General features: G+C 51.1%; 1 protein-coding gene across 1 annotated transcript; it reads right to left on the bottom strand.

The window, feature by feature from the left end:
• Positions 1-279: 279 nt before the first annotated feature.
• Positions 280-3,917, bottom strand: APOD (apolipoprotein D). Its single transcript, XM_054386277.1, has 4 exons — positions 3,795-3,917; positions 3,400-3,521; positions 1,590-1,678; positions 280-515 (listed from the first exon to the last, which is right to left on the bottom strand). Exons 1-4 carry the CDS (start codon positions 3,915-3,917, stop codon positions 280-282), a joined length of 570 nt encoding a protein of 189 aa, XP_054242252.1.
• Positions 3,918-17,776: the final 13,859 nt, after the last annotated feature.

Below are 17,776 nucleotides of genomic sequence, written 5' to 3'. Positions count from 1 at the left end.
GAGGACTAACAGCAATAGCAGAGCTTCACGTCTGCACTTCAGGGTTTCTTTTCTTCACCCATTAGCTTTAAATCAGTCAATTACTCTGCAAAAGTCAGAGTGAGATGAAGAAGTGGGGAAAGCAATAGAGAGAACAGCGAGGAGTAACTCAGGGCTGGCAAACTACCATTAGCAAAGGGGTTATTACATTTCTCTGTTACATAGAGACATTCCAATGGATAATAAAGCAAGCCACAAAGTTTATCACTGGTCTTGTGCTGTGCCTCTGCGTTCTGGGAGTTACATCTCAGGAGGGCAGTTAGCTTGATCCGTGGGTGTCATTTTCTCAGTGTCAATCTTGTAGGACTGGAGAACGCCCTTCAGTTGCTCCACAGTGTCTGGGTGCATCTCAGGAGCTCTTGAGAGAATCCAGGCATAATCCATGTGGAAGAGCCAGAGGATGTTGGTGCAGGAATAGACCAGTGAGTAGTTTTCATAGTCAGTTGAGATGACCCAGTAAGGGGCAGAAGGCATGACTAGGAGAAAGAAAGCCACTGTGAACACCCTGGGCAATCAACTCTGGACTGCTCTGCAGCACTATAGCCCTGGCCTCTGTTGCTGCTCCTCAGCCAAATAACTGTGGCCAGTACAGGGAGCTATAATTTGAAAAGCCTGGCTATGACCTGAACAGCCTGGGCACTGACAACCAGCCGTGGGAGCATGCTTGCTGTCATGAAGGAGCCCTAGGGCTGGGAGCTGCCACTGGTGACCTGAGGAGCACAAACCACCACCACCTCTCTCCCCAGCACCCACTGCCCCATGCAGCCCCCTGAAGCCTGGCTGGTGGAAATCAGTATGGCTTAGCCTGTAGCAGCGCGTGATTAAGTCTGGCTGTGCTCATGAACAATAATTATTCTTTCCTCATACCCCTGCTCCACCCATCCAAATAACTCATCTGTGTGTTATGGAACAGCCAAGGAAATGGTGTGACAGAGCAGAACTAAAAGGGAGCCAAGAGGAGACTGCTGCTTGCTCTCCATGTATCGCCGTGGAGAGAGGACGCTGCTCGGCAACATGAACCAAATGCACTGCACCTCAGCAGTGGCATGAGGAGAAAAAGCAAAAACCATATTAATAATGGTTATTAAAAGGCACTTGCAAGCAGAGGCAGGGTGAACTAGTATCTGTATGACTATGTTCAGAAAAGCAAGCCTGGTCCTGGCTCTTGCAGCAGCTGTGGGACTGCCTCCCCCCTGCCCTCCCCATCTGTGAAACAACCTGGAGGGAGAGTTGTGCTGCAGATCTTTCTTGCTTTGAGATCACTTGGTGAGGAGTGCTCCACCACTGCAGGGGCTGTTGCTGTAAATGATGCATTAATGTCACCAAACCACTGCCTGCTGAGCACAACATCTGTCCTCACCCTTTGCCATTCCTCTGTCACACTGCAGTGAAGTCACCAGGGCAGCTCTGCCTCTCGCTTTGCTAGTTTTGCAGCCCTGATGACACGGCGGTGGTGCCTGCTTTGTGCAGGCTCTGCCCTCCTGCACTGCTGAGGCTGGTGGGCACTGGGGAGCTGGTGGAGGCTGCAGGCCACCCAGCCATGTACTTACACCAGTTAAAGCGGACACCCAGCTTGGCTGGATGCTTCACATCCATGTGCATGATTTCCCCTTCAATTTCGTTGATTTTGCCATTGGAACTAAGGGGAGAACAAGGTAAGAAATAAAATCAAGTGAGCTTCAAATCACTTTTTTTTTTTCCACTTCCACTAAATCATTGCTCCTGACACATCCACCTGCCAGGAGGGAGCTGAAACACATACCAGCTAACCACAGCATTCCTGGAGGGACAGCTCAGCACAGGAGGTCATTTTGGCAGCACCCAGGACATACCAGGTCCTGGGCCAGGTGCAGCAGGTCAAATGCTCTCCCAAGCTAAACCACCCCAGTGCCCCAGGGAGCCTCTCTTTAAGTGCCCCTGAGAGTGGGGTGTACTTCAGTGCCAGGGGGAGAGTGAGATTGAAGAGAGAGAGCAAGACCCCCACATAGGACAGGAGCATCCCAACAGTGATCTCAAGTGCGGCAGGGAGCAGTTCAGCTCCTGCTAGTTGTGGAAGGCATGCATTCATGTCTCTTTAACCACCTGTGTTTCTTCCACACATTCCTCCACACACAGATTCCCTGTCCCTGCTTGGTGAGCCAGGGTTTGTTTTGCTGCTTGTTCAGAGCACTGCCCTGCTGGCAGCAAGCCTTACCACTTGGGCTGCCCATCTCATAACTGCATTTTTGACTCAGATGCTTCAAGACCTGGAGGCTCCCTGTGGGGCAGGAAAATTTCATGCTTCCCCATGAAACAGGAACACTGAAGGAGGCAGAAGCTAATGCTGCCAGAAGCAAGAGTAAAGGGGCTGATGCTGGAGCCATGCACAGTGCACACCTGACCCGAAATATTCCTGACATTTCGGGGTCCTGACCAGCTGCAGCAGTGACACCAGTGGGGAGCTTAATCTTCCACAGTTCAGTGAAGGTACAAATAAGTGGGCAGCTGTTTGCCAGGCACTCTCCTGGCACTGGAGCTGCGGAGACAGTGCTGCACAGTCAGTGAGCAGCATGGAGACACAAGGGATGTGTTGCTGCCTTGTTGTTATTGTGGGGCAGAACAAAGTCCCCAGGCCATGCCAGGAGCGCAGGGGACAGTGCTGCGCTTGCCGCTCGCTCACTCTCTTCCATTCAGCCCCTGGCAGCAGCAGCCAGCAGATGAATTTGTATCTGCATGTGTCCTGACAAAAGTCAGGAGGGCTTGGGAGAATTGTGAAGTGACAAGTATAATAAGGGGAACAATCAGTGCCTTCACTTTGCTGACTGATTTAAACTGTCAGTGACTGCTGAACCCCCTCACACAGCAGTCGCTACCAGTGCTGTGCAAATGCTCCTGAAGAAGGCTGGCAAATACTTGCTTGAGTACAAATAACCCATATGCTTTCATCAGGTCCCTCTTTGCAGCAGAAAGGAGCGCAGGGCACAGCACCTCTCAGCATGCAGGGGCACAAGGTGGTGGATGCTGTCCCATAAGCAGCCCTGTAACGTGGGGCATCCAGCTTCTCAGCCATGACTGAGGAATCACAAAGCAGTCAAGGGGGAAATCCAGCCTATTTCACAGTGGAGTCACCATGTGCATTTGATCTCACTACTCACCTTGAACAGCGAGACAGAGAGCTGGTGAACCCCTGAGAAGCACTGGCCAAAACCAGAGACCCACACCTCTGCCTTACCTGCAGCAAAATCTGTTATCCCAGCAGAGCAACCACAGGGTGCCTCCCCCAGAACCACCAGACCCAGAAACAGGCAATTTGGAGAAAATGACCACCCAGGATGGCAAGAGAGGCTGCAGACAGGACATGTCCAGAACACAAACACTTACAGCATCTCCTTGTTGATCACCTTGAACTTCCCATTCTCCTTCAGTGAGTAATGTGCCTGGACGCATCTTCCTTTCTCAAAGCCTGAGGGCAGCTTCTCTATCTCGTACCATTTCCCCAAATACTGAGGGAAGAAAGTCCAGAGAGATGCTTAAAACGTGAAAGGGCTGAGGCAGAGCACCCCAGCTTGTTTGCTGGCATGGTTTTGCTGGAATGGTTCATTCCAGAATCCACCTCTATGGCTGCAGAAGGCAGTGGGGCTGCAGACCCACACTGGCAGCTCTGGCTCAAGACCCTTCCTCCTGTTCCCCATACACCCAGGCAGTTTGCCCTCAATCCCCTGTTCCTTTAGCCTAACTCCCTACCCACTGTGAGATTTTTAGAAAGCTTTTCACACCTTGTTGATGTCAAAGTCTTCTTGAACAGATGGATCTGGGCACGGTCCCATGTGAAACATTTGGCCTTTCCCAACACCAAGGAGGCCAAGCAGGACCGAGACCCGCACTGCTGTGCCCAGCATGGCTGTGTCAGAATGCAGGTGAGAAACAGACCTGGGGAGGAGGAAAATAGGTGAGTTGGGCCCTTCCTGGAGCAGAACTTTGTGTGAAATACATCAAGAAGGACAAGACATCTACCTCAGGACACCTTAGGAGCACAGCAAGTAGAAAAGGATCAAGAGAAGAGCACAAAGTCAATGTGCCAAATAAGTCCTCAGCCCAAAATGGTCCAAGCCCTGCCTGTGCTCAGGCTGTGTCCAGCAGCTCTGAGAGAAGCAAGGCAATGCCTGGTGAGGGCACTTGGGCCCATCACCTACACCTGACACCTAGCAGGTTGCAGGAGTGGCAAATGCCCACGAGATGCAAGGGTATTGTCATCTGTCCAAAGCTGAGGCAAGGGGAAACAAAGGGGTGTTTGCTATAAAATGCTGGAGCACAATGGAACATGTTCCAGAACAGGGGCAGATCTGGGGCAGGAGCCTGTATGGTGAGAGGGACATCCCCACCTAGCCCTGCAAGGTGGGGGGACAAACAGTGCAGCTGCCTCCAGAGGGGTCTTCGGGTCTTCATGTGCCAGGACTCACACAGCACTGCAGGGTGGGGAAGTTGGTTGAGACACAATAAGCACCACCAATCATGAACTGACCCCCAGAAGTGGGCTACAAGGAGGGGAAGGACACACTTTCCTGTAGAGCTGAGGCAGGAGCTGTTACTCCCCCCATAAGTAGCCCCTGAAGCCAGGATGCAGTAGCGTTGTCCACAGGTTTTAAAGGAAATCCCAGTCTGCGGGCATGGGCCCCACTGCAGACACAGACAGTTCCCATTTTGAATCTCTTAGTTCAGAAACATACCTTGGCTGCCAACGTGGAGTGGTGCTCTGCAGAGAACCAGGGCTGCAAGAAGCTGCTCTGTGGGGCTCTCTCCGCCTCGTCGCTTTATAAGCATGCTGGGATCATCATTATCCAGCACCAGCACAAGCCACTCCCTGGTCCTCCACTTGTTTTGGTTCTTGGCAGGCCAGTCAGCTGCCTTAGATCTGCAGCTGGTACAAAGCTGGAGATGGGCTGCAACTTGGCTGCTCATCCAGGCAAACAAAGCACCTCACATGGCAGTGTTATCGCCCTGCAGCTGCAGAGCTCTCTGCCGCTCATTCCGCCGCTCATGGGAGCCTCAGAACTGGGTGCAAATGTCAGGGGAAGGAGAGAGGTGCTGTGGCCTTTGTGGGGGGCTGGGAACACCAGCAGCTCCCATCCTGCGCTCTCTGCCCCAGCAGCAGCCACTGCTGTGCTCCCAGGGGAGATGTGCAACCTTCTTTGCCAGGGCCCACTTGAAACCTAGAGACCCTTCAAAGCACTGCGAGGTCCTTTTCTCCATGACAGTCACATACATGGGGAGGATTAAGTAGCAGGAGGCATTGTAAGCTTGTCTGGGGAGCTGCAAGACCTCTGAGCAATTTTTCCTCTAGACTTCTAAATCTCACAAGAAGGGAAGATGCAGAGCAATTAGCTCCTTGCTGACCTGGCAGTTTTTCCAACAGGTGCCCAGCAAATGACTTTGACAGCAGAGCAGCCACCTGTGAAGGCAGCCGGTCCCAGGAGTTATGTAAAGAGAGTTGAGTAACAGACAGGATGCTCTCTGTGTTTAATTACATTCTCTTTTAACCTAATCTCTGTTGAGACTTTCTCTCCAGGTGTGTTTCTACATGCTGTGCCACATGTCTTACACATGCACACACATGCTCTCAGACCCCTGAGTGCCCAAATGCTGCCCCAAGAGCCACAAGTAGCTCAGTCCTGTCCCTTACCGGGGCCTTGCTGCTGAGGAGTGCCCTGAAACATAGCTACAGCCAATGTGCTTCCAGGGCCTTGGTGGCCATCACAGCTGAGCATGGCTCATGCAATGCAGATGCAGGGGTGATGGACAGGAATGAGAAATCAGGGGATGCTCCCGTCCTCCCACCTCCAGCACCCACCAGCATCATTTGCCCTCACAGAGCAGGGCCCCACTCCATGTCCCACCTGTTAACAGGACCCTGCTCATGGACCCATCCATCTTCAATGCACACCAGAGCAAGAGTTCAGGGAAAAGCATAACCTTATAATTGCATCTAATCATGGGGTGGGGAGAAGTCATCTCCACCTGGTAAGCACTTCATACCCTGGAGCAAAGGAGAGGAGGCTCATCAAAGGGCAGGAAGCTAGAGCAGGGGTGGGAGGACAGGAAGGAGACCTGAGGAGAAACCAGGGCAAAGGGGGGTCACCAGACACGCTCTGCATTCTTCATGCAAGAATGAAGCCTCCCCCACATTTCTGGGTGATGAGGCAGCTGCAAGGCAGATGTAGGGTGAGGGCAGAGCACATGGAGCTGAAGTGCTGCCCATGAGGGGTGTGGGGCCGGGGCAGGTGGGCAGCATGCACAGCCTGGGAAGCAGGGGCAGATGGGGAGAGGTGGCACAAACTGCACAGCATGTCCAGAGCTGGGTAAGCAGAGGCAGCCCTCAGTGCAGGCTGTGCGTGGTGCCAGGCAGCACTGCACTCAGAGCACCCATGGGTGGGTTACGCTGGCTGGGAGTTTCTCATGTTACTCATTGTTCATCATGGACCCAAGGCTCAGTTGGCCCTAGGAAGGAGAGTCAATAGGACTGAGTGCTGCCAGGAAGAAGAACCCCATGGTTGGAGTAAACTGGAGCTGCAGGTGAAATCCAGCCAGCTGAGAGCTGGGGCAGGGCAGTGTCGCACCACCCCTGAAGCTCTACCCACAGCCAACCTGTCTGAGTGCAGAAATAAGATTGTCCCATCACACACCCCAAGCTACCCTGAAATCAGATCCTGGCAGTTATACAACAGAGAAGCTTTACCCAGCCAGGCCTGGCAGGGACCTGGCTCCCCAGGGAAAGGCTGTCCTGTCGTGCTGTGTTCTCCCAGCATCTTTCTGCCTGTGATGAGAACCTTGACATCACTTAGGACAGCAAGAGCCTGCCTGAGCTCTTACCAGCAGGAAATCTTTCCAGTGGAGGCACTGCAAGGACCAGAAACTCTGGACATACCCTTCGTTTATGGAACACCACCAGCTCCAGCCCTAGGAGTCAGTAGCCCAAGGCTCCATACCTGTCCCTATGAGGAAGGTTTAATCTCCAGATGATGTCTGAGCTACCCAAACACATGAGGGTGGCAGAGCTGCCATGGTCATGGCTATTTTGCACCATTTTCTATGAACAGATCTTTTCAAGCCTCATGCCTTTGAAACCCGGTGTTGGAGCCTGTCTGCAGAATCTGTGATGTCAAGGCAGCATATCCTGGGACTTTGGACATCCTAGGAGCCCTAAGATTGCCACCATGGAGATGCTATTTTTTGCATCGTCAGATCCTCCTGCCTCAGGAGCTGCCTTCCATCCTTTCTCTGTCTTTTTCTCCTGCAAGTTTACTTTTGTTGGTTTTCTCCCTCTTTTAAAGGGGCTTTGGGCTGGCCAGACAAGTTGCCACATGTATAGAAACAAAAATGAACTTGCAGGAGACAAGAGAGAGAAAAGGAAGGCAGGTAGGAATTTTCCTCTGTTTCTAGGAGTGGCAAGAAAGTGCTTTGAAATCTGTTCATGCAAAATAGTGTGAAATTTCAAATTATAGTTCTGACACCAAAGGAAGTAAACAGACTCTGGAAGCATGGATTAGCCTTTGGGGCATGGAAATTCTGTCCGATGCAAGGGCACAAATGATGTTATGATTCATGTATATACAATTAGTGAGTAGCTCTCCACCCTGGAATTTATCCAATTATATATTCAAAACACAAGAAACCAAAGAGAGAAATTTAGGAAGCTGGAAAATGAGGGAAAAATACATATATTCCTATTCTAAGGGACAAACCCTGTTGTGCAGGACCAGCAGGAGTACTCCCAGTCTCATTCAGCACTGCTGCTGAGGTCCAAGCCCATGGGGAGAGGAGCCAGAAAGATCCTTACTTTTCTGAAAGTAAAAACCCAAACCAGAGCAAAATAAAAGCAAGGACAAAGAGGTACAAGAGAGAGCAGGACAGGTCTTTGCAGACAGAACTACATTGCAGAACTGGACCTGTGATAAAGCTGTGGCCCAGCAGCATCTCGCCCCCAAAATGGCTCACCATGAAAGCCAGAGGTGAAGCACTGCACTTAATCCAGGGTGTTTCAGGACTGCCCTGCACCAGAGTCAGCCTGATGATGCTAAATAAGTAAACCACTTTTTGTTGCTGGATTTTGCTGCTGGGTTATCACAGCTCACTCTGGGTACCGGGCAGGGCAGGCATTCAGCCGGTTCCCTCCCACTGAGGAGTGAGGAAGCACATGGCAGAAGCCAGCAGAGCGGGACTGAATTCTCCAGTGGATGTGGGGACAGATCCCATGGGCTGACCCCTGACTCCCAGGGCCCTGGCTGTGACTGCCTGCTCAGAGGGAAGAGATATAGGTGCCACAGGGCACCTGGCTCAGGGTGCTGCTCCCCCCTCACACGACTGTACTTGCATCCACCGAGCCCAGTCCCGACAGGCACTGCAGGGCTTGCTGCTGGCCTCTGTGTCCTGCTCCTGGGAGAAGTACACCCACACTCCTCCATGGATTCGTGATGCTTCTTGCTGGACTCCTTAAGAAGCCCCCAGCATACTGAAAATATTTTAAAGGCTTTAAAAAATGTCATTAGACACACTTGGACAGCACCTTCTGCAAGGGACTTCTTGTTCTCCTGAAGGAGGCACAGTGGTCTGCTCACGTCATCGCCAGCTCTGTCCTGGAGATGCTCAAGTAAGCCTATTTAAAGCCCACAGTCCTATTTTCTGCAGCTCAACCATATTGCAGCACCTTGGCTCAAGAATTCATTAATGCAGCTACACAATTTTATTTTTGTATGACCTATATACAACCTACTCCTTCCTCACAGCATAGATATACGTGTGGTTAACCACAGCTCCACTCATGGAAAGAGAGAACAGACTCTATTTCATTAAGAAGTGCAGTTAAGGACCCTCCTGCAGACCATGTGGTCCTGCTGGCTGAGCACAGAGTCCTGCAGCAGGGATGCAGGCTCTCCTGCTCTCCTGCTGCAGGAGCAACCTCGGAGCTGGCTTCAAGTCAGCATCTTGCATCAGCTACCAGGAGCACAGGAATCACACACAGAGTTTGGGGTGGCCTCAAATATCCCCTGTTCCTACATCTCAAGCCTGTTTTTTATATGTTTTATATATACACCAGGAAGATCTGAGGGCTGTGCTTTTGGCCCTGATGAACTTTAGCCTGGAGAGGAGGAGGCTCAGGGGAGACCTTATTGCCATCTACAACTGCCTGAAGGGAGGTTGTAGCCAGGTGGGGGGTGGTCTCTTCTCACAGGCACCCAGTGACAGAACGAGAGGACACAGTCTCAAGCTACACCAGGGGAGGTTTAGGCTGGATGGTAGGAAGAAATTCTTCACAGAAAGAGTAATTGGCCACTGGAATGGGCTGCCCAGGGAGGTGATGGAGTCACCATCCCTGGCAGTGTTTAAAATAAGATTGGATGAGGCACTTAGTGCCATGGTTTAGTTATTAGATGGTGTTGGGTGATAGGTTGGACTTCATGATCTCAAAGGTCTTTCCCAACCTGGTTAATTCTGTGATTCTGTGACTTCTCCACTGCTCAGCAGGGCATTTCTAATCCCTGCCTCTGAGCTCCCCTAACTCACACCACAGGTTGGAGAAGAATTTTAAGAATCCCCTTTCTGAAAGAGCAAGTCACATCTCTCCACACAGGCTGCAGAGCACAAGGACACTGCCACATGTGTTTGGCTCTGCCCATGAATAGCTCAAGTAAGGCCTGAGCACGCGTGCCTGGCATGGAGACACAGGCCTAAGTGTTTGCTAGGCTGGCAGTTACATGGCACAGAAAATGCACAACCCCAACTCAGTGCTCAGTGCTCTGATTTCAATTCCATACGTGGTTACAGCCTGAAATGGCACAGAGGTACTATTCATAGGCAGTTTCATTCAAAGAATTAGGTGAGATGGTACTAAAAATGCTTTTATCTGTGCTGCACCCCAGGGAGGCTAGAGCCAGGCATGAATTTCAGTGCAAAGAGACCTGGGGTGAGATGACTGATGTGCTATCCACTTAACCTTCAATTCTTAGATGCCATTCTTGCATTCCCATACATAAATACTCTTGGAAAATAGTTGTTACCTGTGGAATAGAGCAAAAGCTTCGCACACCAGGACAGATGTGCAGGAGTATAGGGACTTCCTTGGGATGCGATGGATCGACCAGGGACTGGTTTTGACTCTCTAAGCATCCATGTGCAGACAGAGCAGGGAGCCAGCTCCTCACCCATGCCTACAGGCAGGGAGAGCTGCCTAAACTGGGAGCTGGACCCAGCTGTGCCAAGTGCCATGCCTGCCCCAGCGAGCTGGGGGATTGCTGCTCCTGTGGTGCTACAGATGGCCAGGTGCTACCTGGTGCAGGTGTCCCCAGAACTTGAGGGAACCAGACAGCACATGTGTGGTCCATGGGTGCAAAAGTGGTGCAAAAAGAAGGCCCAGATGTGCTCTTTGGGATACAGAATCTTAGGGAGCCACTTGTTGATAAAGGTGTGCAGGAAAAGAGTATGTGAGGGAGGGGAGCAGTGTGGGACTTACCATGGGGGCTGGGAGTATGGGAAGGAGATGAGGAAGAGAGGTGTTTCCTGCATTTGCATGTGGAGTGGCAGCAGCTCCTGGTAAAAGCACCAGCACCATCCCCTCACCATTGCGGGCCCTGAGAAAACTCAGTGATGGAGTTCCCTGTTGGGGTGGACAGATCACTGCACTCACTGAATGACTCCATCCTGCACCTCGTGCACAGGAGCCAAGCCACTGCACTACCTCACCCTCTTTAAAGGCAGCTGTTGCCAAGTCCCCAGACAGAGTTTCTGCAGGCACTTTCCCATTATCAAACTCACCTTGTCTGTACTGGGGGATTTTATCTCCATCTTCTTCTCTGGAGGGCTGCCAGAGTAAGTACCTGCACAAGCATTCAAGCACTGCTTTCCACAAGAGGAGAAGCCGTACTCCAGACACCCACTGGATGTCTCCAGTGGGACGAAGGCATTGCCGTGTCCATCCCTGCAACAGGTGATGGAGCTGTGGGGCCTCATCAGGGTGCACTTAGTCATGCTTCCTGGAGCAACAGTTGAATCTCATTAGAGTTGGAAAGAGGAGCTGCTCTGAATGCTTCAACACCCCTGAGCAGGCAGAACCCAGGAAGGAGAGGCAAGGACACAGGTGCTGGCAGCCTGCTGGCTGATTGTCATAGTAACCCTGGTTAAAATCCCACCAGGAGAACAGCTTCTACAGCACTTGACCCCACGAGGTGATGGGTGCTGCCAGCACTCCTGGGGGCACAGCTGCTCTGGCAGGGAGGTGCTGGAGCCATGCAGTAAAAGACGGTGCAGAGCTTTCCACAAGCTGCAGTTCAAGGTCTCTGGGCAAGCTGCCTGTGGGGTGATGGTTAACCCTGGTGCCCGTTTAAAAGCAGCACAACAATGTTAATGTCTGCCCTCAATCCTAGCACCTTCTTGCTCAAAGCTGTACAAGATCAGAGGGCTTTATAAGCCACTTGCAGCAGCTCTCACACAGAAGACACTGCAGTTTTTATTCTGCCACAGAATTCAGCCTATGAAAAGGGGGACAGTGCCTGTTCTGGCATCAGCTGTAACAACAAACTAAGTCAGACAGCACTGCATGGCACTGTCATCTATACTCCTTGGTTTGCCACTTTCCAGCATGGATAGGGTGGTAGCAAAGATGGCTGAGATGGTATAAGAGCTTGGTGTAGGGAGAGTGATTTGTTCAGGACCCTTAGCGAGCCAATGGCAGTGCCAGGACCAGAGGGGATGTATCTCAGTCTCATGTCCTTTCCATTATACCATTAAGTCAGACCAGCTCTTACCTGGTTGTACTCTGCTGAATGTCCTCTCTACAATCAGAGCAGAAATTCTTTTATTTTACCTATTTCTGCTTTTATTGATGCCTTGGCAAGCAGTGAAGGAATTTCTGCTAGACTTTCAAGTCACCAGAGCTACTCAGGCTGTATGCTGGAACTGGAAAACTTCACTGCCCTTCACAACACCATCTGCCAAGTCCTGCATGAAAAAGAGCACTCACCCAAGGGGGCATGCTTGGGGTGTTCTGTTTTTGCTGGGACAGAACCACAGACTAGCCATGGGCTGCAGCCCTTCAGCAGTCTTGAGTCAACCAGGGCAGCTGACTGGAGCTGGCTCACAGGTGTGTCCCATATAATAAAAATTGCAGGGGAAAGTCTGCTGAGGTGAAAGATGCTTCTTGCTTGATTTCCTCCATCTTCTGCTCTTGTGGACTGGTTTCCTGCTTGGCATGTACCTTTGCTGGGCTGAGTATAATTTTATATTCTTTGTATTGATATTGGTATCAGTTTGGCTATTTCATTAAATCTCTTTTTATTTCAACTTGTGGCTCTCCTTTTCCTCATTCCCCTTCTCTGCTGGGGAGGGGTTATCAACTGATGGAGCAACTGCTCTTGTTTAGCTCCACATTCAGGCTAAATGTAGGCAGAGGGTTGGGCAACCTTGTGCCATGCTGGCTAAGAAGAGGCAGGCACAGGGGAAGGCAAGAGTGAGGGAGTGGTGGGCAGACCAAACATCACCATGTGGTCTTCAAAGGAAGCCCATACAACTCATGGCATTTGGGCCAATTTTGTGATGCAAGGGCTATGAAACTGGCAAAGCTGGCAGTGGCACAGCAGTGCCATCAAGTTTTAGAAACTATCACTCTTAAAAATGCAGATCTTTTTCCAATAGGCCTGAAAACCTCAGATTCTTTCTCCATGTTATTCATTGGGGCTCAAAGCTGTGTGGCAGTGGTGGATCCTTCATAATAATGATGTGCTTTATCAGAAAAATGCCTCTCTGCCCATACCTGTGGAACCCAGACAAAAACAGCTTCTCTGTTAGGGGCAGAGTAAAGTCATACTGCACATACACAGGCAAAGGGGTGAGCAGAGCCTCACTCTGCTACTGCTCTGTTAGCAAAATGTGCTGTGAGGCAAACCACCCTCAGGGCACCAAACGAAGGCACCCTGAGGAAAGTGAATTACTGCATGCTTGCTGCACCTGAACACTGACTTGGCCAAGTGCTGTACCCAGAGTTATCTTCTGCACCGGTGAGCCAATGCCACCAGTGAGCCCTGCTGCCTGCACACTTGGAGCAGGAGGTGTGCTTGCAAGACAGCTCGCCTCTCCCTGCCTCCTGCTGAGTGCTCTGAAGTGCTGCTTCACTGCCAAGACACCTCAAGAGCAGGCACCATGTGCTGCAGACCTGTGCACATATGGTTTGTGCCAGGGCAAAAACATTATTTCACATCTCTGTCCCTTTCCTCAAAGAATGACAGAGGAGAGGATGATGTGGCTGTGGCAGTAGCATCCCTGAAGCCCTTCCAGCACTGCTGAGAATGAATGAACTGCATCTGGTGCCAGGTCCCGGAGGTGGAGCTGGCTCACTTAATTCTTGTGCTATTTGTAGCTTCTCTCCAATCTCCAGGGCTCTGGCTGAGAAACCTGCTGCTATCGGGTTTGGGTTTGTTTCTCAGCATTGTGGTTGCACAAGAAGCTGAAAACTCACGTTTCAAACCCCCAGTCAGAAGGACAGGTGCTGCCGTTGCTATTTGTACAACACCATCGCATCTGGGGGGTGAGGGGGGTCTGCAAGCTGGAAGATAAACCCAGCCCGGGGTTTCCCAGATCGTCAACGCTGAGCCAGGCTCCTGTTGGCGGGGCCGCTGGGGGGCGCTGTTGCAGAGCCGGGTGCTGCAGAGCAGAGCTCCCTGCAGCAGCAGCAAGCCTGAGAAGGTGTCCTGCTCCCAGCACTGCCCTGCCTACCGACAGAGTGGCTGGGCCAGCACCTTTCTGGGCAAGGCAGGACCTCAGCAACCTCTATGACCTGTTGTGGCTGTGGTAAAGATCTTTAGTGCAGCCTCTTAATCTTCATTTGACACGTTTCACACTTATTTTTCCCCCCAGTTGATAGAGTTGATGTTTTTCTTTTATTTTTTCTTTACTTCTTTTTTTCCTCAAGGAAGACAAGGAGCCCCAGGGGAAGCAGACCACCTAAGGATCACAGGATGTTAGGGGTTTGAAGGGACCTGGGGAGATCATCAAGTCCAACCCCCCTGCCAGAGCAGGACCATAGAATCCAGCACAGGTCACACAGGAACACATCCAGATGGGTCTTGAAAGTCTCCAGAGAAGGAGACTCCACAACTTCTCTGAGCAGCCTGTGCCAGTGGTCTGGGACCCTCACAGTCAAGAAGTTCCTCCTCGTGTTGAGGTGGAACCTCCTGTGATGTAGTTTATACCCATTGTCCCTTGTCCTATCACAGGGTGCAACTGAGCAGAGCCTGTCCCCTCCCTCTTGACCCCCAGCCCTCAGATATTTATTAGATCCCCTCTCAGCCTTCTCTTCTCCAGAATAAACAGCCCCAGGGCTCTCAGCCTCTCCTCATAGGACAGTGCTCCAGTCCATCATTCTTGTAGCCCTCTGTTGGACTCTCTCGAGTAGATCCAAGAGGGAGTGTCCCCACATGGAGACCTTTGGGAGCAGGAAAAGTGTCATCAGGGGAGCAGAGGTAAGACCCTGACCTGGGGTAGAGAAAAGCTCCCCTGGGTAATCTCCTATCTTGTTTTCAGGGTGTGTGTAAACGCACTGCCACCACTGGCCTCCTTTTCCCAAGCACATTTCTGGCAGTGGGCAGTTCCTCAGCTGCAGGTTCAAAGCCAGACATGCAAGAAGTGCTTCTCAAATCCTAAACTTTCCCCTGACACCTACTGACTCCATCCCAAGTGTCAAAGCAATCAGTCACATGCATCAGTATATCAGAAGCAGGAGTATCCATTGGCTTTGGCACACCAGGCAGTGCACTCCAGCATCCCTTGCTGTTTTGGTTTTTTTTGCCAGTGCTCAGCAACCAGCCAGCATCCACATGGTGACTGCCTGGGAGGAAAGCAGCACATGGAAATGGTCAGCATTCACTAAGAGAACAAACATCTCATTGCCTACAGACATTCCAAATGCTGGCTCTTGCCCAGCAGCCCAGCAGTGCTGAGCATAGCTCCCAGTAACATCTCACATTTGGTACAGCACACCTCCTAGCCACCCCTGCAACTCTTCTGAGGTCTTCATCCACATCAGAAGAGCAAACCCAGGGCATCAGCCACTTGTGAAGACTTCTGAAGCCCAGAGGAAGCAGCACACATTTCCAGTGCACCGTGAGCTGTGTAGCTCAATGTAGAGATGAACACACCCAGGACTGGCAAGGATGGATCTCCCTAGTAACTCACTGCTTCTTGCCTCTGCCTGAAGTGAACTGCTTCCCCTGCAGCTCTTCCCACTCAGGAGAGGCTTCTAGTTTCTCTTTGCTTTTAGAGATGATCTTTCTTCACTCACAATAAACTCTCCCTTTGTTGCTAGTGCAGGTTTCACATTGGAACTGAACCAGGAATCACAGGTGGCATGAGGTCTGGGACACACACTTGGCTTGACACTGGTTTGAGACTTTGTTTTTTGTTAAGACTGAAAGAACCTGAAATGATCTGAAGTATCCAGACTCATAGTAGCTACTTTGGAGACCCTAGGAGGCCTCTTGCTGTGTTAAGCTGAACCACAGCAAGCATGACATGCAGAGAACCACCTCTTGTGAGAACCACCAGTGTCATCACAGAGACCCATGCTCATCTGAAAGGGAAAACAGAATCACTTTACAAAGGCTAAAAGATGTGCCAAAGAGCTGGACCACTGCTGTCTTCCAAAGCATTGTGAGAAACAGCCACTGCCCCTCAGGGAAAAAATCCACAGCAGCAATGAGCATGGACTTTTAGAGGATATCACTGAACATCCATCTCCTCTGTCCTCTGGCTTTGAAGATGACTGTGACATGGAATTGAGATTTCTTCCCTCTGTGGCACACCATCAAGACAAAGAACTGGCTTCAATGCCTACATTAATGCAATCCTACAAAGCAAAACCAGGGTCTGGCTGCCTCAGGGAACAGATTTCAGAGTCAGGTTCTCACTGGACATTGAACAGCTGCTGGAAGCTCAAAATGGGAAGAGACTTGCTGTCATCTTGGCTTTGCTCTGCTGACTCAGAGTTCATGTGATCATCTGCAACAGACAGGAACTTGATACCTGCTCTTCCTGCATCACTGCTCTGCTCCTCTCACCCCTAGACATCCACTCAGATGTCTGGCAGAAGCCAGATCAGGAACTGGCAGCTCACCCGTGCACTTCTAGGGGCAGAGGAAGGGACTGGGGCTCACATGCTGTGAAAACCTAACCTTGACTTGGCCAGGAGGTCCTTGCATGGCCTCAAGGCTTGCAAGTCTCTGTTCTGTCTGTAAGAAGAGCTCATCCTTATCAGCAGGCAGCTGTAGCACTGGGGTTGGTTGCAGGCAGGGCGCTGGGGTGGTGAATAAGGCACAGCACAGCACCCAGTGCTGTCGCTTGAGGGAAGCCACACAAAACACAAGCTCTGACCTGTCTTTGCACAGGGGCCTCTAGAGCTGCCTTCTGCTCATGAAATGGATCCTGCTGCCTGTTTTGCTCCAGGCAGTTCTCATTGAGCCTTCACTGTCCCACTACCTGCTGAACCACCACCTCCTTAATTACTGAACTCTGTGAAATCTCAGCCTCAGATTCGAAGGGGGTGGGAAAAGCAATGCAGAAATGAGCACCGGCCACAGGCATGTGCTTTACAAATCTCACAGTTTATTTTCTCTCTGTGCAAATCAGAGCTACTCACATTTCACAGTGCAGAGGGGCACAAGTGATTACAACACTGCTGCAGTCCAGGGCGATCATTCTGGGTCTTAAATCCCAGGCAACCTCCATGTGCAGATGATCTGGAACAGAGAAAGACTGCACAGCCAGCACTTCCAGTAGTTGTAACACAAGCTACTACCACAGTATCTCCAAGGGATGCCTGCTTTCCCCCTTGGGCAGCACAGCTTTCATGCCTGCATGCAGACTCCAGGAATTTACAGCCAGCAGCATATGAAAAGTTTATGGTGTAGTTTCCAAGTCAGGGCTAACAGAGACAGATGAGGAAAGAGACAATGATAAGCTCTTTTCACATCCACTTCATCTTACACAGGATAGAACTGAACAAGGTTTAGCAGTGGAAGGCAAAGTCAGTCCCTACACAAGAGGGTAGGGTTCCAGCCTGGCCAGCAGGCTCTGCTAGCACTCACTGCTGGGACAGGGGGAAGAGGGCACGAAGCCAGGCAGCATTGGAAAAATGATTGAAATCCTTGTATATAGCACCAGGAAAGACCCTTGGGGATACTGTGCAGAGGTATCTCATATCAGTTATCAGGAGGTTCTCTCAGAAAACAATCACATGTGACATGGAAATTTCATTGTGCAATGTTTAAAAACAGAAACGTGTCACTTAAAGCACCCTTCCAGAGCTCATAGTCAGACCACACTGGCTGCATAGTGCTGCCACTGTTGAAGGACAGAGAGGATGAAACAAAAACAACTCATTTGGGAAAGTAAGGGCAGTTCCTTCACCAGCAAGTGGGAGTCTAGCTTGGGGCAGTGACATGAGGGAAGCAGGGTGACAACTGGACAGTGTCTGTACCACAGCTGAGTACTTCAGGCACCAGTCCCTAAGGCAGCAGTCAGAGGAACCAAATTTGTCTGCTGCATTAGATTCAACCCTGTCCCATGAAGCTCATCAGCAGTGGGTGGGCTCATCCATAGGGACTGACTGGGGGATGGCTCAGACTTCACTCATTATAGAAAGGCTTTTCCCTGCCCAGCCTGTCCGCAGTTGCTGGCTCAGGCATCTCCTGGCAGCAGTACTGGGAGGGAAGAACTCTTT

This window comes from Indicator indicator, chromosome 13 (assembly GCF_027791375.1).
Source record: "Indicator indicator isolate 239-I01 chromosome 13, UM_Iind_1.1, whole genome shotgun sequence".
NCBI classification, from domain to species: Eukaryota; Metazoa; Chordata; class Aves; order Piciformes; family Indicatoridae; genus Indicator; species Indicator indicator.
This window is presented reverse-complemented; position numbering and strand designations above follow the sequence as displayed.

Excerpts from the sequence above, each read along its gene's own strand:
- APOD (XM_054386277.1), bottom strand. The coding sequence starts at position 3,917 with ATGCTGGGCACAGCAGTGCGGGTCTCGGTCCTGCTTGGCCTCCTTGGT. Across the intron at positions 1,679-3,399 it reads GTGATCAACAAGGAGATGCT|TTCCAATGGCAAAATCAACG; the intron begins GTAAGTGTTTGT and ends TTCTCCCCTTAG. Across the intron at positions 516-1,589 it reads GGGTGTCCGCTTTAACTGGT|TCATGCCTTCTGCCCCTTAC; the intron begins GTAAGTACATGG and ends TCTTTCTCCTAG.